General features: G+C 46.2%; 1 protein-coding gene across 2 annotated transcripts in view; it reads right to left on the reverse strand.

The window, feature by feature from the left end:
• mbtps1 (membrane-bound transcription factor peptidase, site 1) overlaps positions 1–25443 on the reverse strand; it is a 166202-nt gene that overhangs the window by 76537 nt on the left and 64222 nt on the right. For both annotated transcript variants that reach the window (XM_072518450.1, XM_072518449.1), the window contains exons 10-11: positions 16145–16296; positions 11328–11489 (exon numbers count right to left, since the gene is read on the reverse strand). In XM_072518450.1, the coding sequence (XP_072374551.1) occupies positions 11328–11489; positions 16145–16296 (314 nt within the window). The remainder of the gene's footprint in view (positions 1–11327; positions 11490–16144; positions 16297–25443) is intronic.

Below are 25443 nucleotides of genomic sequence, written 5' to 3' on the forward strand. Positions count from 1 at the left end.
ACCTCCCCTTCACAAAACCGTGCTGCCTCTCACTAATACGTCCATTGCTTCCAAATGGGAGTAGATCCTGTCTCTAAGAATTCTCTCCAATAATTTCCCTACCACTGAAGTAAGGCTCACCGGCCTGTAGTTCCCGGGATTATCCCTGCCACCCTTCTTAAACAGAGGAACAACATTGGCTATTCTCCAGTCCTCCGGGACATCCCCTGAAGACAGCGAGGATCCAAAGATTTCTGTCAAGGCCTCAGCAATTTCCTCTCCAGCCTCCTTCAGTATTCTGGGGTAGATCCCATCAGGCCCTGGGGACTTATCTACCTTAATATTTTTTAAGACACCCAACACCTCGTCTTTTTGGATCACAATGTGACCCAGGCTATTTACACACCCTTCTCCAGACTCAACATCTACCAATTCCTTCTCTTTGGTGAATACTGATGCAAAGTATTCATTTAGTACCTCGCCCATTTCCTCTGGCTCCACACATAGATTCCCTTGCCTATCCTTCAGTGGGCCAACCCTTTCCCTGGCTACCCTCTTGCTTTTTATGTACGTGTAAAAAGCCTTGGGATTTTCCTTAACCCTATTTGCTAATGACTTTTCGTGACCCCTTCTAGCCCTCCTGACTCCTTGCTTAAGTTCCTTCCTACTTTCCTTATATGCCACACAGGCTTCGTCTGTTCCCAGCCTTTTAGCCCTGACAAATGCCTCCTTTTTCTTTTTGACGAGGCCTACAATTTCACTCGTCATCCAAGGTTCCCGAAAATTGCCGTATTTATCTTTCTTCCTCACAGGAACATGCCGGTCCTGTATTCCTTTCAACTGACACTTGAAAGCCTCCCACATGTCAGATGTTGATTTGCCCTCAAACATCCGCCCCCAATCTATGTTCTTCAGTTCCCGCCTAATATTGTTATAATTAGCCTTCCCCCAATTTAGCACATTCATCCTCGGACCACTCTTATCCTTGTCCACCAGTACTTTAAAACTTACTGAATTGTGGTCACTGTTACCGAAATGCTCCCCTACTGAAACATCTACCACCTGGCCGGGCTCATTCCCCAATACCAGGTCCAGTACCGCCCCTTCCCTAGTTGGACTGTTTACATATTGTTTTAAGAAGCCCTCCTGGATGCTCCTTACAAACTCCGCCCCGTCTAAGCCCCTGGCACTAAGTGAGTCCCAGTCAATATTGGGGAAGTTGAAGTCTCCCATCACCACAACCCTGTTGTTTTTACTCTTTTCCAAAATCTGTCTACCTATCTGCTCCTCTATCTCCCGCTGGCTGTTGGGAGGCCTGTAGTATACCCCCAACATTGTGACTGCACCCTTCTTATTCCTGATCTCTACCCATATAGCCTCACTGCCCTCTGAGGTGTCCTCTCGCAGTATAGCTGTGATATTCTCCCGAACAAGTAGCGCAACTCCACCTCCCCTTTTACATCCCCCTCTATCCCGCCTGAAACATCTAAATCCTGGAACGTTTAGCTGCCAATCCTGCCCTTCCCTCAACCAGGTCTCTGTAATGGCAACAACATCATAGTTCCAAGTAGTAATCCAAGCTCTAAGTTCATCTGCCTTACCCGTAATGCTCCTTGCATTAAAACATATGCACTTCAGGCCACCAGACCCGCTGTGTTCAGCAACTTCTCCCAGTCTGCTCTGCCTCAGAACCACACTGTCCCTATTCCCTAGTTCTCCCTCAATGCTCTCACCTTCTGACCTATTGCTCCCGTGCCCACCCCCCTGCCATACTAGTTTAAACCCTCCCGTGCGGAGTCTACCCAGATTATTTGAGCCACCAGAAGAAGACTCTGACAGTCTACACAGCTCATCTAACCGACAAGAAGACACTGCAGGTCTACCCACTGTATGTGCGTCAAGTGACAAAGGCTTCACAATTCCAATACAAGATGTGCGACATCTCAGCGGTCTGACAGATCTCAGCTAGTATGTACAGAGGCACTCGACGATCAAAGTGAGGTTACTAGTGACTCCAGTGACACCACGTTAATTCAAACCTCATCCACTCGAGCCTCTCCACAAGAAAATGCATTCCTGAACATTTTGACTCCGGACGGGGAGCATCAAGACACCTCAGATGATTCAAGTGCCACCTCAGACGATTCAAGTGAAACTGCAATGACTCCGGATGGGAAGTGTCAAGAAACCAAAGTTGATTCAGGTGCACCAGAAAGGACTCCAGACGGGGAGCATCGACAAGCCAAAGGTGATTCTAGTGAACCGGACATGACTCCAGGCGGGGAGTGCCGAGCAATCAGAGACGGCACGCTCAATGAAACAGCAGATGCCACAAAGGACACTGACACAAGTAGCTTTGTGAAGGACTCGACTTCTCCACTCGGTGTGGTCACTGAGCGCAACAAACACAACAACAAAACCTACGAAAACAACAACAAAGACAACAGCAAGAAGCGTACCAAAGGCACCAACGTCAACAACAAACATAACAAAACCAACAACACTGGAACAACGACTGGTACGACATGGTACAACTCTGCAAATGCAGGACAATGTAACAGCACAGCTCCTAACACTGGCAAGAGTACAGCCATACCATGGCATGACAGCAAATCTCACCGATTCAAGGCAGATGAGTTTGCTCCATTACGAACAAACAAACCAGCTTTCAAGGCAGATGACATACTGCATCGCTACCACAAGCATAGAATAAAAAAAGAGTCCAAATCAGACAACGAAGTGATTTGACCATTTGCACACCGCCTGATGACTTCTTGGTTCCTTCAGCACTGGGGACACTGACGGCGGTCACAAGGAACTGACAACATCAACATAGACACTTCAATAACAAAACAAGAATGCCACTCGACCATATTAATTCATGAACTTTGGACTCATACATATTATTTGGTATTGTGTAATAATCACTGTCATCATGATTTGTACATGTCATCACTTATCTACCTATTTTGTTCAATTTTCTTTAACACTGTACAGACAATATGTAACACGAAAAAGGGGGGATGTGGTGATATGCATCACTGTAAATACACAAGGGGTTAATGTAGATACACTAGGACTGAGTAAACACTAGAGGGAGCACCAGAGACATCATGACATGCAGACATACAGCTAATGAACACATAGAATAGGACTCAACCAATGGGCAGTCAAGACACCCAGAGGTGATGCTACCACAAGGGGCTATCCATATAAAAGGACAGGGCACACATGCTCCTTCTCTTTCCACAGGCGACACAGAGGCAGAAGGGAAGCATCACACCCACCGCATGGCTGAGAGCAGACTTGTTAGTTAGACTGCGTTACTATAGCAAGATTAACAGGAGAGTCTAACTCAAGTAGGTGAATTGTTAACTGTTCAATAAATGTGTTAAACCCATCTCCAAGTCTGAACCTGCTTTTGTCAGAGTATACATCAACGAAGCAGCTTATGCCACATGAAGAAGCATAACTCAACACTTCCCACATACTCCCGAGTGAGCTTCCCATCCATTTCAACACCATGCAAACCGGAGCTCACCCAAAACCTTACTGCCCATGTCCTAACACACAGAGTCCCATTCAACCATCACCCCTGTGCTTGCTGGCCACAATGACTTTTGGTTAAGCAATGCCTTGACTTTAATTCTCTTGCTGGTTTTCAAATCCTTCCATGGCTTCACCCCGCCCTCTCTCTTACTGATCTGCTCCATCCCTCCAACCCCCGGAATATCTGTGCTCCTCCAATTTTGGCCTTGAACGCTCCCAAAAAGAAAACCTCCACCAATGATGGCTGTGCCTTTATCTGCATGGGCTCCAACCTCAAATTCCCTTCCTAACCATCTCTGCTCTGTTTTCCACCTTTAAGAAACTCCACTAAGACTGGTTAAGCTTTTGGTCATCTTGCAGAGAAGAGCTAACTCTATCTGTTATGATAAAGGATAGAGAATTCAAAGCCAAGAGCCATGGATGAAAATGGAAACTAAAGTTAAAATAGAACAGGAAAAAGGAGGTTGACAAATGTCAGGAGCAAGTTTCCGTCAATAACCAGGAAAATTAGGGAGTAAAGGAAGGAATTGAAAATTTTTATACTGGATAGGTGGGAGAAAGACTAAGTGAAGTATAGAGAAATGATTAGCTGCAACATTAAATTGAACCCCAAAACCTAAGAAATGTAAGTAGTTAGCTCGGGGAAAAGTTGGGGCCCATTCAGGGCCCAAAAGGAAATCATGAAATGAAATCATTATGTAGAGGTGAATATATTCAGATGATCAGAAGGTAAAAAGTAAAAAAAGGGAAAAATATATGGTCAGAATAGTAATAGGGAATATACACACTAAAAAGATTAACATTTCAAGTTGATAAGTCAGCTGATTCAGATAGAATGCACCTTAGGTTGAAGTAGTAAAGTTAGTAAAGGCACTGGTAACAATCTTTCAACCCTTATTAAATACAGAAAGTAGTGCTAAGGACTGGAGGATAGCTAATGTTATGCCAATTTTCAAGAAATTAAATTGGGATAAACCAGAAAACTACAGGCCAGTCAGCCTAACATCAGTAGTGGGACGTTATTGGAAACCCAGGTAGCAAGATGGCACAATGGTTAGCACTGCTGCCTCACAGCGCCAGGGACCCGGGTTCAATTCCAGTCTTGAGTCACTGCCAGTGTGGAGTTTGCACTCACCCCGTGTCTGCGTGGGTTTCCTCCCGGTGTTTTGGTTTCCTCCCACAGTCCAAAAATGTGCAGGTTAGGTGGACTGGCCATGATAAATTGACGCTATTGTCCATGGATGATCAGGTTAGGCGGGGCACTTTCAGAGGGTCGGTGCATATTCGATGGGCCAAATGGCCTTATTCTGCACTGTACGAATTATCTAATACTATGAAATAAATTTTCTTTTGGAAAAGAATGGTTTAATCAAAGAGAGCCAGCAAGGACAGCAGAAAAGATAAATCGAGGTAATGGAGTAGCACAAGTAATGGACAGGAATTTTGGAAGGCATTCGACAAAGTTCCAAGAGGGAGATTTATTTAAGATGGAAGCCCAAGGAATCAAGGGGAAAGTGGTGGTCTGATACAAAATTGGCTCAGTAACAAGAAGCAGAGGGTGGTGATGGAGGATGTTTGCAGTGGTATTCCTTAAAAGTCCATCATGTTTCCCAGGTTTCGGGCAGCATGGTGGCGCAGTGGGTTAGCCCTGCTGCCTCATGGCACCGAGGTCCCAGGTTCAATCCCGGCTCTGGGTCACTGTCCGTGTGGAGTTTTCACATTCTCCCCGTGTTTGCGTGGGTTTCGCCCCCAAAGATGGGGACAGAAATAAAAGGCAGTAAGGGGTAAAGTGTAAGGCAGAGAAGCCATAGTCAAAAATCAAAAATCAATAAGGGTACAGTGACTGAGGGGAGCTCAGTGAATAGGAACAGAAATACTAAAAGAAATAAAAGAAATAAAACGGGAAGTGAAAACATTAATGGTAAGCGACGTGGCAGGTTGTTACAGGAATATATGGGTTCGACGACAAGGAAAATTAGGAGAAAGGTTAAGAGGAAATATAACTTAGGAGAGGTTACTGATCGAGGTGTTAAGATTAAGAACAGAGGTAAAAAAGCCAACATAAGTGTACTTTACCTGAATGCTCGTAGTATTCGGAATAAGGTAAATGAGTTGATGGCGCAAATCATCGTGAATGACTATGATTTAGTGGCCATTACTGAAACATGGTTAAAGGATGGTCACGACTGGGAGTTCAATATCCGAGGGTATCAAACTTTTCGGAAGGACAGAGTGGATGGTAAGGGAGGTGGTGTAGCTCTGTTATTTAAGGATGACGTCCGGGCAACAGTAAGGGATGACATCGGTGCTATGGAGGATAAGGTTGAATCCATTTGGGTGGAAATCAGGAATAGTAAGGCGAAAAAGTCACTGATAGGAGTAATCTATAGGCCACCAAATAGTAACAATATGGTGGGGCAGGCAATAAATAAAGAAATAACAGATGCATGTAGAAATGGTACAGCAGTTATCATGGGGGATTCTAATCTACATGTTGATTGGTTTAACCAGGTCGGTCAAGGCAGCCTTGAGGAGGAGTTTATAGAATGTATCCGCGATAGTTTCCTAGAACAGTATGTAATGGAACGTACGAGGGAACAAGCGGTCCTAGATCTGGTCCTGTGTAATGAGACAGGATTGATTCAGGATCTCATAGTTAGGGATCCTCTCGGAAGGAGCGATCACAATATGGTGGAATTTAAAATACAGATGGAGGGTGAGAAGGTAAAATCAAGCACTAGTGTTTTGTGCTTAAACAAAGGAGATTACAACGGGATGAGAGAAGAACTAGCTAAGGTAGACTGGGAGCAAAGACTTTATGGTGAAACAGTTGAGGAACAGTGGAGAACCTTCCAAGTGATTTTTCACAGTGCTCAGCAAAGGTTTATACCAACATAAAGGAAGGACGGTAAAAAGAGGGAAAATCGACCGTGGATATCTAAGGAAATAAGGGAGAGTATCAAATTGAAGGAAAAAACATACAAAGTAGCAAAGATTAGTGGGAGACTAAAGGACTGGGAAATCTATAGGGGGCAACAGAAAGCTACTAAAAAAGCTATAAAGAAGAGTAAGATAGATTATGAGAGTAAACTTGCTCAGAATATAAAAACAGATAGTAAAAGTTTCTACAAATACATAAAACAAAAAAGAGTGGCTAAGGTAAATATTGGTCCTTTAGAGGATGAGAAGGGAGATGTAATAATGGGAGATGAGGAAATGGCTGAGGAACTGAACAGGTTTTTTGGGTCGGTCTTCACAGTGGAAGACACAAATAACATGCCAGTGACTGATGGAAATGAGGCTGTGACAGGTGAAGACCTTGAGAGGATTGTTATCACCAAGGAGGTAGTGATGGCAAGCTAATGGGGCTAAAGGTAGACAAGTCTCCTGGACCTGATGGAATGCATCCCAGAGTGCTAAAAGAGATGGCTAGGGAAATTGCAAATGCACTAGTGATAATTTACCAAAATTCACTAGACTCTGGGGTGGTCCCGGCGGATTGGAAATTAGCAAACGTGACACCACTGTTTAAAAAAGGAGGTAGGCTACTAGACAACAGGTGAGGGAATTTCCGTTGCTCCCGACACAGGGGATACAGGACAGGGTGCTTTCAGGGGTGTGGGTCGGAGAGGGCAAGGTGTCAGAGATTTACCGAGAGATGAGGGAAGAGGGGGAGGAGTCGGTGGGCGAACTAAAAGGAAAGTGGGAAGAACTAGGGGAGGAGATAGAGGAGGGTATGTGGGCTGATGCCCTAAGCAGGGTAAATTCCTCTTCCTCGTGCGCCAGGCTTAGCCTGATTCAATTTAAGGTGCTACATAGAGCACACATAACGGGAGCAAGATTGAGCAGGTTTTTTGGAGTGGAGGACAAATGTGGGAGGTGTGGCGGGAGCCGGGCAAACCACGCATGTTTTGGGCGTGTCCGGCACGGTAAGGGTATTGGAAGGGAGTGACGGGAGTGATTTCGCGGGTGGTGAAGGCCCGGGTCAAACCAGGCTGGGGGTTAGCTCTATTTGGAGTTGCGGAAGAGCCGGGAGTGCAGGAGGCGAAAGAGGCCGACGTTGTGGCCTTTGCGTCCCTAGTAGCCCGGCGCAGGATCCTACTCATGTGGAAGGAGGCGAAACCCCCCGGACTGGAGGCCTGGGTAAATGATATGGCGGGGTTCATTAAACTGGAGCAGATAAGGTTTGCCCTGAGAGGATCGGCTCAAGGGTTCACCAGGCGGTGGCAGCCATTTCTCGACTACCTAGGGGAACGTTAGAGGGAAAACAGATGACCAGCAGCAGCAACCCAGGGGGAAGGGGGGGGGTTAGTTTAGTTTAGGTCAAAGATAAAGGGGTTTTGTTACTTGTGTATTGTTAAAAATTTCAGTATTGTTATTGTTGCGTTTGCTTTGTAAGAGGGGAAAAATTGTTGTTTGGGAAAAAAATTTCAATAAAACATATTTAAAAAAATAAAATAAAAAAGGAGGTAGGCAGAAAGCGGGTAATTATAGGCCAGTGAGCTTAACTTCGGTAGTAGGGAAGATGCTGGAATCTATCAAGGAAGAAATAGCGAGGCATCTGGATGGAAACTGTCCCATTGGACAGACGCAGCATGGGTTCTTAAAGGGCAGGTCGTGCCTAACTAATTTAGTGGAATTTTTTGAGGACATTAACAGTGCGGTAGATAACGGGGAGCCAATGGATGTGGTATATCTGGATTTCCAGAAAGCCTTTGACAAGGTGCCATACAAAAGGTTGTTGCATAAGATAAAGATGCATGGCATTAAGGGGAAAGTAGTAGCATGGATAGAGGATTGGTTAATTAATAGAAAGCGAAGAGTGGGGATTAATGGGTGTTTCTCTGGTTGGCAATCAGTAGCTAGTGGTGTCCCTCAGGGATCAGTGTTGGGCCCACAACTGTTCACAATTTACATAGATGATTTGGAGTTGGGGACCAAGGGCAATGTGTCCAAGTTTGCAGACGACACTAAGATAAGTGGTAAAGCAAAAAGTGCAGAGGATACTGGAAGTCTGCAGAGGGATTTGGATAGGCTAAGTGAATGGGCTAGGGTTTGGCAGATGGAATACAATGTTGACAAATGTGAGGTTATCCATTTTGGTAGGAATAACAGCAAAAGGGATTATTATTTAAATGATAAAATATTAAAACATGCTGCTGTGCAGAGAGACCTGGGTGTGCTAGTGCATGAGTCACAAAAAGTTGGTTTTCAGGTGCAACAGGTGATTAAGAAGGCAAATGGAATTTTGTCCTTCATTGCTAGAGGGATGGAGTTTAAGACTAGGGAGGTTATGCTGTAATTGTATAAGGTGTTAGTGAGGCCACACCTGGAGTATTGTGTTCAGTTTTGGTCTCCTTACTTGAGAAAGGACGTACTGGCACTGGAGGGTGTGCAGAGGAAATTCACTAGGTTAATCCCAGAGCTGAAGGGGTTGGATTACGAGGAGAGGTTGAGTAGACTGGGACTGTACTCGTTGGAATTTAGAAGGATGAGGGGGGATCTTATAGAAACATATAAGATTATGAAGGGAATAGATAGGATAGATGCAGGCAGGTTGTTTCCACTGGCGGGTGAAAGCAGAACTAGGGGGCATAGCCTCAAAATAAGGGGAAGTAGATTTAGGATTGAGTTTAGGAGAAACTTCTTCACCCAAAGGGTTGTGAATCTATGGAATTCCTTGCCCAGTGAAGCAGTAGAGGCTCCTTCATTAAATGTTTTTAAGATAAAGATAGATAGTTTTTTGAAGAATAAAGGGATTAAGGGTTATGGTGTTTGGGCTGGAAAGTGGAGCTGAGTCCACAAAAGATCAGCCATGATCTCATTGAATGGTGGAGCAGGCTCGAGGGGCCAGAGGCCTACTCCTGCTCCTAGTTCTTATGTTCTTATGTGCGGGCGAGGTGGATTGGCCACGCTAAATTGCCCCTTAATTGGAAAATTGAATTGGGTACTCTAAATTTTTTTTTTTTAATGTTTCCCAAGTTTCATGGATGTCTTAGTGTGGGGAACAAAACTATAAAGTTTGCAGCTGGTAAGACATTTGGCAAAGTAGCGACTTACAGGCATCAAGGTACCACAGACAGAATGATGAAACAGGTAGGTCATGCTGTCTGATGAAATTTATACAAAGGAGTGTAAAGTGATATACTTTGAAAGGAATATGTGGAAAAACTGTACGCTTAAATGTCACAATATTGAAAGTGGAGACCTACTTTAGTTTCCATATATACCAATTGTTGAAAAGTGTAGGGCAAGTTAATAAAGGTGGTTAAAAATACCAATGGGTTACTTGGATTCATAAGCAGAGGAATTGAGTATAAAATCAAAAAGATCACACTAGAACTTCATAAATCACTGGTTAGATCTTAGCTGGAGCAGCACACTTCAGGAAAAATGAAAGGTATTCAAGGGTGTATGGAAGAGGTGCATTAGGATATTAATCAGGAATGAGACACTTCTGTGGTGACACAGGAGTTGTAAAAGTTTGGACACAGAAGTTGTAAGACATCGGACAAGAGTTAAAAGGTCACCTAATAGAGGTTTAAAGGTGAGAACAAAGATTATTCCCTTTTGAACGTAGGTCCATAATTATGGTCAGATTAAAAATTATTGGCAAAAGATCTAAAGGGAGATGAGGAGATATTTTTCATTCAATTGTTGGAAGAGTACTCTATCTGAAAAAGTGGGAGAAGCTGTCTAGAAACTCTGGATGCCTTCAATGCAGTATACCATCTGAGAAATTTCCAAGTCTCCTTATTACAAATGCATTCAAAATGTATTTATTTAGCAAACTACATTGGTATGTGCACACAATTGGCCCCTTCAAGATTTATTATGCATGATCAACAATCTCATAGTTAGTAAACTTAATTGAGGAGTTGAGCCACATAAATAAGGCCAATATGAGGTTCAATCCCCAAACTGAGCTGTTCTCAGTCAGGGAAGCGGTAATGATACTATCTGACTCTGCCTCAGGATCCAGTTCAGTGACAAACCCTGAAGCATTGAAAGAAGCCATTATGTTGCATTTACAGAGAAGCAGACAAGGGAGGCACTGAATTGAATTTTCATTTTACCAAATAGTCTTCGAAACCTCTATTTGCATACAACTTGGAAATGAAATTGCTCTTTAAATGGCAGGACACATTTAGGACATTAGGAAAAGAACATATCAGCCATGATTGAATGACAGAGCAGACTCGATGGGCTGAATGGCCTAATTCTGCGCCTGTGTCTTATGGGCTTGGTATGGAACAGAATATATATAGCAAAAGTTGGAGTCAATGGAGGATAGGAAGTCAGCAAGTAGAATATTATTATTAAATCTAGAGGAGACAAAGGCATGGCCTAGGCTTTCAATAGTACAGGGTCAGAGACAGATGTCAGCAGTCATAACTATGAATTAAAGTTTTAAAGCTCAGTCCTGGGTGAAATGGAATGCCAGTGATGGAGTGGAGTGGTTTGGCCTAATACAGTGGCTGTGGAGATGGAAGGCACCAAACAAGGGTGCAGAGTTTGCAGAAGAGGCTGAAAACAGTATTATGACTTATCCAAGCCTTCACGTCAGCCAAGTAGTTTTGCAGCACAGAGGCAGTCAAGGGCTTAGAGGAAGGGTTGAGATGGCATTCATGTGACTACATCAATCTCAGCCATTAAAGTCAAGTTAGCCCACAATACTCAGATGGAATAATTAACTTATTCAAGATAGGGCCTTAAGAATCGCTACTTGTAACGCACAAATCGAGAAAAACAGGAAGGGACAAAAAAGGTACATTATCCAAATTCACTTCAGTACTTACCTGGCTTGAGGCTTATAGATTTTGAGAATTTGATATGCTTTCAACAGATCCAGTTTGCCATGACCTTGTTCGAACATATTGACCCCAGGCAATCTGCGTGCAGAGGCTATCAAGGCTTGTTTCATACTGGCTGGATTCACCATCTCACGGTGCTGCACAGTGCTGAAAAAAAGAAAAGAGAGTTTTCAACAAAAAGAAACTCGCAGGGGAGTTCAGATGATTAAGTAGGTTGGAATTTTGCACAAATTTCAAAACTTAGTCTTTTGAAATTGGAATGGCTCAGCTAAGATAACCATATTCCTCATTACCAAGTCAAATTTCCATCTCATATGCCACAGGAACTGCTTTTTCTACTTAAAAAGAACTTGTAAATGTTTTATTAAATGGATCTAAAATATTGCAATTTGAAAGCTTTCAAAAAGGTGGTGCAGCCAACTGTCCATGGTCAGCTCACCTTACAAAATGTTATTAATCTTAATGCTCACTCCTGAAGTCCAGTGACTAAGAGTGGGATAGTTACAAGATTTCTCCCATGATTTCCCTAAAATATACTGGGTCAGAGTTCATAATCTGCAGCAGGTTTTGCACTAATGAGATGCTTTTTTAATATTTGTCTGGGTCATCACTCAATAGAAACAATGAGCATCTTCAACCAATAAGATCTGAAAAGATGAATCTTAAAGGGATTTTAGATGCAAGCAACCACTTTTGGGAATAACATCCATTTAGATGTAAGCACACCTAATATATGAATCATCTATAACCATTTGCTTGAATCCACACCTCTCACCAGTTCCTCTATGAAAAATAAGCCCAACTTAATTGGAAGGTTCATACCTACTCTTGATTCAAAGCTAATTTAAAACATCTGTCATTCATGTAGCAACTCAAACCCAAATCCGGTATCCGTTTCTCATATCTCTAACAACGTATTTGTTTAACTTCAGGTTGTAAAGCTATTTCCAAAAGAACAATAAACATTGGCACATACTAATGTTTGACCAATCCACAATGTGGCTTTTCCAAATATTTACCTATAGTGCAAACTTAAAGCCAATTATAAAATAGAAAATCTTGGAAATTATTCAGAAAATAGCCCCACAGCTCTTTAAATGACATCCCATGGGTGTTCCAACTTATCATGCTAGTGTGGCAGAATGTAGATTTCCTTTCCCCACACCCCCCCATAGAGATCCTGGGCAATCATGTTAAAGAAAGACACAGAGCAAAGAAAGCAAATGCTTCTCCACATAATCAGACCTATGGAGTTTAGAATTAATCGCGGATGCAGGATTAAAAAGCAACATTGTAAGGATGGCATGGTGGCACAATGGTTAGCATTGCTACCACACGGCACCGAGGACCTGGGTTAGATCCCGGCCCCGGGTTAGATCCCCGCCCCAAGTCACTGTCCTTGTGGACACAATAAATTGCCCCTAATTGGAAAAAAAGAATTAGGCACTCTTATTTAAAAAAAACAACATTGCAGAGGCACAAAGCACAGTCCGAATATCGGTTGATTACATGGAACGTCCAGGATGTAAATGCCCCGGTCAAAAGGTTGCACTTTTTCGCTCAGTTAAGGAGTTCGAAGGCCGACGCTGTGTTTTTGCAGGAGACGTACTTGAAGTTGGGGTACCAGACGAGGCTGAGGAAGGGCTGGGTGAGCCAGGTGTTCCACTCGGGGCTTACTATGAAGACAAGAGGGGTGGCGGTGCTGATTAACAAAAGGGTGGCTTTCGAAGTGGGCAATGCTGTGATTGATCCGGGGGGGGGGTTTGTGATGGTGAGTGGGAAGCTGGAGGGGACGCCTATCAGGGTCTGTATATGTTGGAGCCCCCAACAGGGGATGAAGGGATGAGATGATTTCTAGATGGGTTGGAGTTCCCGAGGATTAAGGAGGTGAAGGTGGAGGGACTGGGGGCCCCAATCAGGATGAGGAAGGTTATGGGCTGTGTGGGGTCGATGCAGGTGGGAAAGGCCCTGGGCCCAGACGGGTTCCCAGTCATGTCTTATAGAAAGTTTGGGATGGAGCTGCGGCCCCTGTTGGTGGTGGAGATGTTTAATGAGTCGAGGGTGAGGGGGGAGCACTCCCACACTGTCTCAGGCCTCGATTTCGCTTATCCTAAAGAAGGATAAGGACCCGGAGCAGTGTGGGGGTTATATTGTCCGATCTCGCGGCTGAATGCAGATGCAAAGGTGTTGGTGATGCAGATATGGGACCGTGGGAATGATAGAAGAGGACCAGGCTGGATTCACGAGCAGGCGGCAGTTGTTGGCGAATGTTCGGAGATTGCTCAATATTATGAATTATGAAGCCCTTGGTGGGGCAGGAGGTTAGAAGTGGCGGTGACAATGGACACGGAGAAGGCGTTCGACTGAGTCAAATGGGAGTATTTGTTTGAGGTGTTGGGTAGGTTTGGGTTTGGACATGGGTTTCACCTGTTGTATAAAACGCCTAAGGCAAGTGTTCGAACAAATCTGGTCAGCTCAGGTTATCTTGGGTTGCACTGGAGGACAAGGCAGGGGTGTCTGCTCTCCCTGCTGTTCTTTGCCATAGTGATTGAGTCGTTGGCGTTCAGCCACTTTTCAGGGTACAAGTTGAAAATGGGGAAAAATGAGGTGTTTCCAATCAATGAATGGGAGCAGGAGAGGCGGCTGGGGAACTGCCATTTTGATTGTTGGAGGCAGGTTTTCGCTACCTGGGATACAGGTAGTGTGGAGTTGGGCCCAACTGCACAAGTTGAATTTGGGGCGACTGGTGATGGGAGTGAAGGAGGACTTGGATGGGATGTGTTGCCATTGCCATTGGCAGGTCGGGTACAGATACTGATGATGATGGTGCTGCCAAAGTTCTTGTTCTGCTCCAGAACCTCCCGATTTGTGTCCCCAAGTTCTTTTTTAGGAAGGTGACCGGTATGATTTTGGAGGTTTGTGTGGGTGGGGAAGACCCCGTGGGTGCTACTAGGCAGCAAACATTGCTATGGTTAGGAAGCAGGTGGTGGAGGAGCGGTCGATTTTGGGGTGGATGGAGGCGGCCTCCTGCAAGGGGACCAGTTTGAGGGCACTGTCCTTGGCACCCCTTCCGCTCTCGCCAGTTAGGTACTCCACAAGCCTGGTGTGGTATCAGCACTGAAGGTCTGGAACCAGTGTAGACAGCACTTTGGTTTGGAAGGCATGTGAGCACCGATCTGTGACAATCACAGGTTTGCACCGGTGGGACCGGACGCGGAATTCCGGGGGTGGCAGCAGGTAGGAATAGAATGTTTCAGGGATTTATTCGTTGGGGAAAGGTTCGCAGACCTGGAGGGGCTAGAGGGGATGTATCAGTTACCAAAGGGGAACGGATTCAGGTATCTACTGGCTAGGAACTTTGTTAAGGAGGAGGTGCCATCGTTTCTGATACTGCCACCCCGTGCTGCAGGATAAGCTTCTATCCGAGGATAAAATTGGAGAGCGCAAAGTGGCGGACATGTATGGCTAGTTGAAGAGGGAGAGAGCCCCCGAGGAGGTTAGGCGCAATTGGGAGGAGGAGCTGGGAGGGCGTTGGGGGCTACAGTGTGGCGGGAAGCCTTATGGAAGGTGATTGCGACCTCGTCGTGTGCGAGGCTAAACCTCATTCATTCAGTTTAAGGTGCTGCACAGGGCCCACATGACGGTGTCAAGGATGAGTCGGTTCTTCTCGGGAGTGGAGAATAGATGTGGACAGTGTGCGGGGGGGCCGGCCAACATTGTTCATATGTTCTGGGCTTACCTGAAGTTGAGGGGATTCTGGAAGCGCTTTTTGGGAGCAGACATAGCTCCACGGTGGAAATATTTGGAGTATCAGAGGATTTGGGGGTACAGGTGGGGAGAGTGGCCGATGTTTTGGCCTTTGCGTCCTGATAGCCTGCAGACAAATTTTGTTGTGCTGCCGGGACTCAAGAGCTGCCGAGGTATAGGTGAGCGACTATTGCAGAATTTCTTGAAGGAGGATTAAGTCGTCAGGGAGGAGGTTGCGGTGGATGAAAGATTGGAGAAAAAGGGGCGGGTGTCAGGATGGTAGGCAGGTGAATGGGTGGTTTTGTGACCTGGTATGGTGGTTGGGGCTTGTATTTCATTTGTTTGTAAATATGTAAAAATGTCTTCAATAAAATGATTTTTTAAATAAAAAAGATGGCGACCACGCAAGGTGCAGCAAGGCGCATGCGTGGCCATCACTGGCCCTCACAGACAGGGCTGGAAAGAGCAAGTGGCAAATGCGACCTATTCTGTCCATTCATCCTCACCCCCAACTAGTTCAAAGTGATGGCCCACCTGATTGCGTTCTTTTGTGGTATAAATCATTTTGGGGATACATAGGCAATAAAATAAAATTCACTATTAAAAATTAAGACGGTCAAAAAGCAATCACCGTTTGAAGATGGATTTGCATCTCTTGCCAATTATGTCATTGGATTCTGCGCATGCGCCAACAATTGTATATGTGCAGAAGCACTGCTGGTGGTCATCTCGCATTGGCAGGAGTTAGCATTACATAGCACCTTTCATAACCACAGGGCATTGCAAAATTCTTTACAGCGATTAAGTCATTTTGAAGTGTAGCCACTGCTACAACAAAGGAAACAGCACGCATTGTTAGGATAGGCTCATAACCTAAAAGGTGTACCTTATGTTGTGGCACGGATTTTCAAGTACTAATAGAATTAGATGCAGCCTACTGCTATTTTGCACTACAAAGGTCGCACAAAGATCCATACAGTGGTATATCCAATGATCCAGGTGCACTTTCACTGCATAATATCCAATAGATTTCACTTGCTCTCAGATTTACTTGCCTTGCAAGCAGAGTGACTGCACCCGCCACTACAGGTGATGCCACACTAGTTCCAGAAAGTGAGCGGCAACCACCCTGCATACCAGAACCTCGGACACCAGAACCATAAGTCACAATATCGGGTTTCATTCTTCCATAACCACCAGGAAGCTCCTAGAAACAAAAAAAAGAAACAAGCATTCAACTGGCTGGAGCCCAGGTTCTGGAGTTACAAATGTGCTGAGTTTTGAATACAAATTAACTTTAGCAATTGGCCAATATTGCGCAATAAGCACCATTAGGTACAGGTGGCCATTTGGATTACCTTTCACTGCATTACCAATGTACGGATTACTATTTAGCTTGCATTTAGAAGCCAAATAGAATAGCCAAGGGTCAGCGTGTTGAATCAAGCAAAATTTGGATATATTGATTAGTTAACGTTAAACGTCGCTTTCAAAAGTCTAGATTCTAGCTTGATGGATGGGCGATAAATCATTTGTTAATCATTTGTGCGCTCTGCTTGTATCAGTTGATTGTAGAATATGGATACAGTACAACAATCCAAAGCTGAAAATGCCAGATACCATTCTCAGCCAGAAATAACCTTGTTTTATATACTGTATATTCTCAAGACATCCAAAAGGAGTTTAATGCCACCTGTTCGCTCATCAGTTAAGGTAACAAGAGGCTGCTAGGGAGATTGTGCAGTTACCATTGGGGTTGGGGATGTTTAATGATTCATTGGCATGGGGTTCGCTCACGGAGACATTGGGGCAGGGATCCATCTCTTTCCTTCTGAAGGACAAGGACCCCACAGAGTGTGGGTCGTATCACCCAATTTCTCTGCTCAATTTGGATGCAAAACTTTTGGCTAAAGTCTTAGTTGGAGCTCTGCCTCCCGGAGGCAGCGGGGGAAGATCAGGCGGGCTTTGTGAAGGGCAGAAAATGGTCTCATGAGACGGTTATTTGTGGTTCTTACACCAGAGTTGGGGCCGGAACCGGAGATAATAGCGTCAAAACGCCCAAAAGCCATTCAATAAGGTTGAATGGAGTTACCTGTTCGCGGTTCTGCATAAGTTTGGTACGGTCTTGAGATTGTGTTGTGGGTTCAGATGTTATGTGAAGTGCCAGCGGCTAGCGTGCGAACTGCCATCATGAGTTCAGGGTCGCTTAGGCTGTACAGGGGGATAAGGAAGGGATGTCCTATGTCCCCTCTTTTGTTTGCACTGGCGATCGAACCATTGGCAATTGCCTGGAGGGCCTCAGAAATGGAGAGGGATTGTGAGGGGTGGAATAGAGCATACGGTGCCCCTATAGGCAGATGACCTTTTGCAATACATAAGGGATCCAGGACCAGCAATGGAAGATATGTGGGATCGAGAGAGACTCGCGGTTGGTGTGTTGTCTCCCAGGGGCCAGGGTCCGTGATGTCACGCATCGTGTTTTCGGGATTCTTAAGAGAGGGGGAGCAGCCCCAAGTCGTGGTCCACATAGGCACCAACGACATAGGTAGGAAAAAGGATGGGGATGTAAGGCAAGTATTCAGGGAGCTAGGGTGGAATCTTAGATCTAGAACGAACAGAGTTATTATCTCTGGGTTGTTACCTGTGCCACGTGCTAGCGAAACGAGGAATAGGGAGAGAGAACAGTTGAACACGTGGCTACAGGGATGGTGCAGGAGGGAGGGATTCAGATACCTGGATAATTGGGGCTTATTCTGGGGTAGGTGGGACCTCTACAAACGGGATGGTCGACATCTGACCCAGAGGGGTACCAATATCCTGGGGAGGAAATTTGTTAATGCTCTTCGGGAGGGTTTAAACTAATTCAGCAGGGCGATGGGAACCTGAATTGTAGCTCCAGTGTACAGAAGGTTGAGAGTAGTGAGGTCATGAGTAAGGTTTCAAGGTCGCAGGAGTGTACCGGCAGGCAGGAAGGTGGTTTGAAGTGTGCCTACTTCAACGCCAGGAGCATCCGGAATAAGGTGGGTGAACTTGCAGCATGGGTTGGTACCTGGGACTTCGATGTTGTGGCCATTTCGGAGACATGTAGAGAGCAGGGACAGGAATGGTTGTTGCAGGTTGCGGGGTTTAGATGTTTCAGTAAGCTCAGGGAAGGTGGTAAAAGAGGGGGAGGAGTGGTATTGTTAGTCAAGGACAGTATGAAATGAAATGAAAATCGCTTGTCACAAGTAGGCTTCAAATGAAGTTACTGTGAAAAGCCCCTAGTCGCCACATTCCGGCGCCTGTTCGGGGAGGCTGTTACGGGAATCGAACAGTGCTGCTGGCCTGCCTTGGTCTGCTTTCAAAGCCAGCGATTTAGAAAGGACGTTTGCTGAGGACTCGTCTACTGAGGTAGTATGGGCTGAGGTTAGAAACAGGAAAGGAGAGGTCATCCTGTTGGGAGTTTTCCATAGGCCTCCTAAAAGTTCCAGAGATGTAGAGGAAAGGATTGCAAAGATGATTCTGGATCGGAGCGAAAGTAACAGGGTAGTTGTTATGGGGGGACTTTAACTTTCCAAATATTGACTGGAAACACTATAGTTGGAGTACTTTAGATGAGTCAGTTTTTGTCCAATGTGTGCAGGAGGGTTTCCTGACACAGTAAGTAGATAGGCCAACAAGAGGGGAGGCCACATTGGATTTGGTACTGGGTAATGAACCAGGACAGGTGTTCGATTTGGAGGTAGGTGAGCACTTTGGTGATAGTGACCACAATTCGGTTACATTTACTTTAGCGATGGAAAGGGATAGGTATATACCGCAGGGCAAGAGTTAGAGCTGGGGGAAAAGGCAATTATGATGCGATTAGGCAAGACTTAGGATGCATAGGATGGGGAAGGAAACTGCAAGGGATGGGCACAAATGAAATGTGGAGCTTGTTCAAGGAACAGCTACTGCGTGTCCTTGATAAGTATGTACCTGTCAGGCAGGGAGGAAGTGGTCGAGCGAGGGAACCGTGGTTTACTGAAGTAGTTGAATCACTTGCCAAGAGGAAGGAGGCGGCTTATGTAAAGATGAGATGTGAAGGTTCAGTTAGGGCGCTTGAGAGTTACAAGTTAGCCAGGAAGGACCTAAAGAGAGAGCTAAGAAGAGCCAGGAGGGGACATGAGAAGTCCTTGGCAGGCAGAATCAAGGAAAACCCTAAAGCTTTCTAGAGGTTTGTCAGGAATAAAAGAATGACTAGGGTAAGAGTAGGGCCAGTCAAGGACAGTAGTGGGAAGTTGTGCGTGGAGTCCGAGGAGATAGGAGAGGCGCTAAATGAATATTTTTCGTCAGTATTCACACAGGAAAAAGACAATGTTGTCAAGGAGAATACGGAGATACAGGCTACTAGACTAGACGGGATTGAGGTTCATAAGGAGGTGTTAGCAATTCTGGAAAGTGTGAAAATAGCCAAGTCCCCTGGGCCGGATGGGATTTATCCTAGGATTCTCTGGGAAGCTAGGGAGGAGATTGCAGAGCCTTTGGCTTTGATCTTTATGTCGTCATGGTCTACAGGAATAGTGCCAGAAGACTGGAGGATAGCAAATGTCCACTTGTTCAAGAAGGGGAGTAGAGACAACCCCGGTAACTATCGACCAGTGAGCCTTAATTCTGTTGTGGGCAAAGTCTTGGAAAGGATTAGAAGAGATAGGATTTATAATCATCTAGAAAGGAATAATTTGATTAGGGATAGTCAACACGGTTTTGTGAAGGGTGGGTCGTGCCTCACAAACCTTATTGAGTTCTTTGAGAAGGTGACCAAACAGATGGACAAGGGTAAATCAGTTGAAGTGGTGTATATGGATTTCAGTAAAGCATTTGATAAGGTTCCCCACGGTAGGCTACTGCAAAGGCATGTTATTGAGGGTGATTTAGCGGTTTGGATCAGAAATTGGCTAGCTGTAAGACGACAGAGGGTGGTGGTTGATGGGAAATGTTCAGCCTGGAGTTCAGTTACTAGTGGTGTACCACAAGGATCTGTTTTGGGGCCACTGCTGTTCGTTATTTTTATAAATGACCTGGACGAGGGCGTAGAAGGAAGGGTGAGTAAATTTGCGGATGACACTAAAGTCGGTGGAGTTGTGGACAGTGCGGAAGGATGTTGCAGGTTACAGAGGGACATAGACATGCTGCAGAGCTGGGCTGAGAAGTGGCAAATGGAGTTTAATGCAGAAAAGTGTGAGGTGATTCATTTTGGAAGGAGTAACAGGAAGACAGAGTACTGGGCTAATGGGAAGATTCTTGGTAGTCTGGATGAGCAGAGATCTCGGTGTCCATGTACATAGATCCCTGAACGTTGCCACCCAGGTTGATAGGGTTGTTAATGTGTACGGTGTGTTAGCTTTTATTGGTAGAGGGATTGAGTTTCGGAGCCATGAGGGCATGTTGCAGCTGTACAAAACTCTGGTGCGGCCGCATTTGGAGTATTGCATGCAGTTCTGGTCGCCGCATTATAGGAAGGATGTGGAAACATTGGAAAGGGTGCAGAGGAGATTTACCAGGATGTTGATGGTATGGAGGGAAGATCTTATGAGGAAAGGCTGAGGGCCTTGAGGCTGTTTTCGTTAGAGAGAAGGTTAAGAGGTGACTTAATAGAGGCATACAAGTTGATCAGAGGATTAGATAGGGTGGACAGTGAGAGCCTTTTTCCTCGGATGGTGATGGCTCGCACGAGGGGACATAGCTTTAAATTGAGGGGAGATAGATATAGGACAGATGTCAGAGGTAGGTTCTTTACTCAGATAATAGTAAGGGCATGGAATGCCCTGCCTGCAACAGTAGTGGACTCACCAACATTAAGGGTATTTAAATGGTCATTGGCTAAACATATGGATGATGATGGAATAGTGTAGATGGGCTTTAGATTGGTTTCACAGGTCGGTGCAACATAGAGGGCCGAACGGCCTGTACTGCGCTGTAATGTTCTATTCTATATAATGGGGATATTGAAGAGGTTTGCCTCTCTTTCGGGGCATAAATTAAATGTTGGGAAGAGCGAGTATTTTGTGGTTAGTCCTTCGAAGGGAGGAGTTGGGTTGCTGGGGCTGCCGTTCAGTCTGGCTGGGACTAGTTTTTGCTACTTGGAGGTCCACGTGGCCAGGGATTGGGCGCAGTTTCGCAAATTGAAGTATACTAGCCTGGCAAGTAGTGTCAGGACGGGTTTACTGAGATGGGACAGCCTTCCATTGTCACTGGCGGGCCGGGTTCGATCTATTAAGATGAATATCTTGCTGCGATTGTTTTTTTTTTTCAATACCTCCCAATTTTTCTACTGTTGGGAGATGGAGTGTATCATAACGGGTTCCATTTTTTTTTACAATTAAGTGGCAATTTCGCGAAGCCAATCCGCCTATCTTGCACATCTTTGGGTTGTGGGGACGAAACCCCCGCAAACACGGAGAGAATGTGTAAACTCCATATGGACAGTGACCCAGAGCCAAGATCGAAACTGGGACCTTGGCGCCATGAGGCAGCAGGGCTATCCACAGCACCACCGTGCTGCCCTCATAACGGGCTTTCATATGGGAGGGGAGAACTCCTGGATTCGGAGGTGGGCCCTACAGAGGGAGAGGCAGGTAGGGGGGTTGGCATTGCAGAATTTGATGTATTATTGGGCGGCCAATCCGGGAAAAAAAGTGTTGGGTTGGTTTGGGGGTCAGGAAGTTATTTGGAAGCAAATGGAGTTGGGATTCATGCAAAGGGTCAGACTTGAAGGTGCTGGCGTATCTGCCGTTTGCTCCAGCAAAACCTTCTTCGAACCACGTGGTCGTCTCCACATTAAAAATATGGTGGCAACTCTGTCAGCATTTTAAGTTGAGGGCAGTGTCAAGGTGGTCCGTATCTGTAGGGACCATTTATTTGAATTGATGAAATTGAATGCTGCATTAGGGGCGGGGCGGGGGAGTTTGAGAGGGTGAGGGACTTGTTTCTGGAGGGGTGGTTAGCCAGCTTGGAGGAGTTGAAGTAGAAAGTAGGGTGAGGAAGGCGGATGCAATCAGGTATTTTCAGGTGCGGGACTTTGTTCAGTGGCCATTTCCGACATTCCCGTAGGCACCGGAGTTTACCTTGCTGGAGAGGGTACTCTCTTATGCAGGGTCGGAAGAGGGCAGCACATCCGGGATATATGGGAAGATCATGGGGAAAGAGCAGGTTTCAGTGGAAGTGAAGGCCAGGCGGGAGGAGGAGGAGCTGGGACCCATTTTGGAGGAGGTGATGTGAAGTGAGTCCCTCTGTAGGGTGAATGTCAAGTCATCCTGCGCGAAGTTGCTTCTGATTCAGTTCAAGGTGGTGTCCAGGGCACACCTCATTAGGTGCAGAATGAGTCGGATTTCTTTTGAAGGGGTCGAGGATAGGTGTGAGCGGCGCTCAAGAGGGTCTGCTCACCACACGCACCTGTTCTGTCCTGTCCCAAGTTGGTGGGTTTTTGGGGATCTTTTTTCAGCATCATATCGGCAATCGTGAGTGTTGATTTAGAGCCCTGTCTGTTAGTAGCTGTATTTGGGGTGTCAGATCACCGGAGTAATTATTTAAATATAAATTTAGAGTACCCAATTCTTTTTTCCCCCCCAATTAAGGGGCAATTTAACATGTCCAATCCACCCATCCTGCACATCTTGGTGTTGTGGGGGTGATACCCATGCCGACACAGGGAGAATGTGCAAACTCCACACGGACAGTGACCCAGTGTCGGGACCGAACCCGGGTCCTCAGTGCCATGAGGCAGCAATGCTAACCACTGCACCACCGTGCTGCCTCGACAACAAGAATTGAGGACGGGGATGGGAGCAGACCCTTTGGCATTCACCTCATTGCTAGCTCGACGGTGGATTCTGCTGAGTTGGAGGCAGGCGACACCACCTAGTGCTGCTGCATGGCTAGGTGATTTGATGGAGTTTTTGTACCTCGAGGAGGTCAAGTTCACTGTGAAGGAGCCGATCAATGGGTTCTATAATAGATGGCGGCTGTCATATTACACTTTAAGGATCTAAGTGCTGTTAGTTGGGGGGGTGGGGGGGGGGGGGGGGGTGGGGGGGGGGTTTGGGGTATAGTTTTATTATTTTTTTTTTAATAAATATTTTATTGAAAATTTTTGGTCAACCAACACAGTACATTGTGCATCCTTTACACAACATTATAACAATACAGATAATAATGACCTTTTTTATATAAACAAAAAACAACAAATAAATAAATCTTAAATAACAAAAATGAAACTAGCCCTAATTGGCAACTGCCTTGTCACAGCTAATACCCCCCCCACCCACCCCACCCCCATCCCTCCCCCCCCGCCCCCCCCCCCCCCCCCCCCCAAGTCCTGGGCTGCTGCTGCTTGCTTTCTTTTTTTCCCCCATCTATCTTTCCGCAAGATATTCGACGAACGGTTGCCACCGCCTGGTGAACCCTTGAGCCGACCCCCCTTAGGACGAACTTAATCCGCTCTAGCTTTATGAACCCCGCCATATCATTTATCCAGGTCTCCACCCCCGGGGGCTTGGCTTCTTTCCACATTAGCAATATCCTGCGCCGGGCTACTAGGGACGCAAAGGCCAAAACATCGGCCTCTCTCGCCTCCTGCACTCCCGGCTCTTGTGCAACCCCAAATATAGCCAACCCCCAGCTTGGTTCGACCCGGACTCCTACTACTTTTGAAAGCGCCTTTGTCACCCCCACCCAAAACCCCTGTAGTGCCGGGCATGACCAAAACATATGGGTATGATTCGCTGGGCTTCTCGAGCACCTCGCACACCTATCCTCCACCCCAAAAAATTTACTGAGCCGTGTTCCCAGTCATATGTGCCCTGTGTAATACCTTAAACTGAATCAGGCTTAGCCTGGCGCACGAGGACGACGAGTTTACCCTGTTTAGGGCATCTGCCCACAGCCCCCTCCTCGATCTCCTCCCTAGCTCTTCTTCCCATTTCCCCTTTTAGTTCGTCCACCATAGTCTCCCCTTCGTCCCTCATTTCCCTATATATATCCGACACCTTACCATCCCCCACCCATTTCTTTGAGATGACTCTGTCCTGCACCTCTTGTGTCGGGAGCTGCGGGAATTCCCTCACCTGTTGCCTCGCAAAAGCCCTCAATTGCATGTACCTGAATGCATTCCCTTGGGGCAACCCAGATTTCTCGGTCAGCGCTCCCAGACTTGCGAACTTCCCGTCCACAAATAGATCTTTCAGTTGCGTTATTCCTGCTCTTTGCCACATTCCATATCCCCCCATCCATTCCCCCCGGGGCAAACCTATGGTTGTTTCTTATCGGGGACCCCCCCCAATGCTCCGGTCTTTCCCCTATGTCGTCTCCACTGTCCCCAAATCTTCAGTGTAGCTACCACCACGGGCTCGTGGTGTAGTTCCTCGGTGAGAACGGCAATGGGGCTGTCACCATAGCCTGCAGGCTGGTCCCCCTACAGGACGCCCCTCTCTAATCTCTTCCACGCCGCTCCCTCCTCCTCTCCCATCCACTTACTCACCATTGAAATATTAGCGGCCCAATAATACTCACTTAGGCTCGGTAATGCCAGCCCCCCCCTATCCCTACTACGCTGTAAGAATCCCTTCCTCACTCTCGGAGTCTTCCCGGTCCAAACAAAACCCATGATGCTCTTTTCTATCCTTTTAAAAAAAGCCTTCGTGATCACCACCGGGAGGCACTGAAACACAAAGAGGAATCTCGGGAGGACCACCATCTTAACCGCCTGCACCCTCCCTGCCATTGACAGTGCTACCATATCCCATCTCTTGAAATCTTCCTCCATCTGTTCCACCAACCGCGTTAAATTTAGCCTGTGCAATGTGCCCCAATTCTTAGCTATCTGGATCCCCAGGTAACGAAAGTCTCTTGTTACCTTCCTCAACGGTAGGTCTTCTATTTCTCTACTCTGCTCCCCTGGATGCACCACAAACAGCTCACTCTTCCCCATGTTCAATTTATACCCTGAAAAATCCCCAAACTCCCCAAGTATCCGCATTATTTCTGGCATCCCCTCCGCCGGATCCGCCACATATAGTAGCAGATCATCCGCATATAAAGATACCCGGTGTTCTTCTCCTCCCCTAAGTATTCCCCTCCATCTCTTGGAACCTCTCAGCGCTATCGCCAGGGGCTCAATCGCCAGTGCAAACAGTAATGGGGACAGAGGACATCCCTGCCTTGTCCCTCTATGGAGCCGAAAATATGCCGATCCCCGTCCATTCGTGACCACACTCGCCACTGGGGCCCTATACAACAGCTGCACCCATCTAACATACCCCTCTCCAAAACCAAATCTCCTCAACACCTCCCACAGATAATCCCATTCCACTCTATCAAATGCTTTCTCGGCATCCAT

Source organism: Scyliorhinus torazame, chromosome 10, assembly GCF_047496885.1.
Source record: "Scyliorhinus torazame isolate Kashiwa2021f chromosome 10, sScyTor2.1, whole genome shotgun sequence".
Lineage (NCBI taxonomy): Eukaryota > Metazoa > Chordata > Chondrichthyes > Carcharhiniformes > Scyliorhinidae > Scyliorhinus > Scyliorhinus torazame.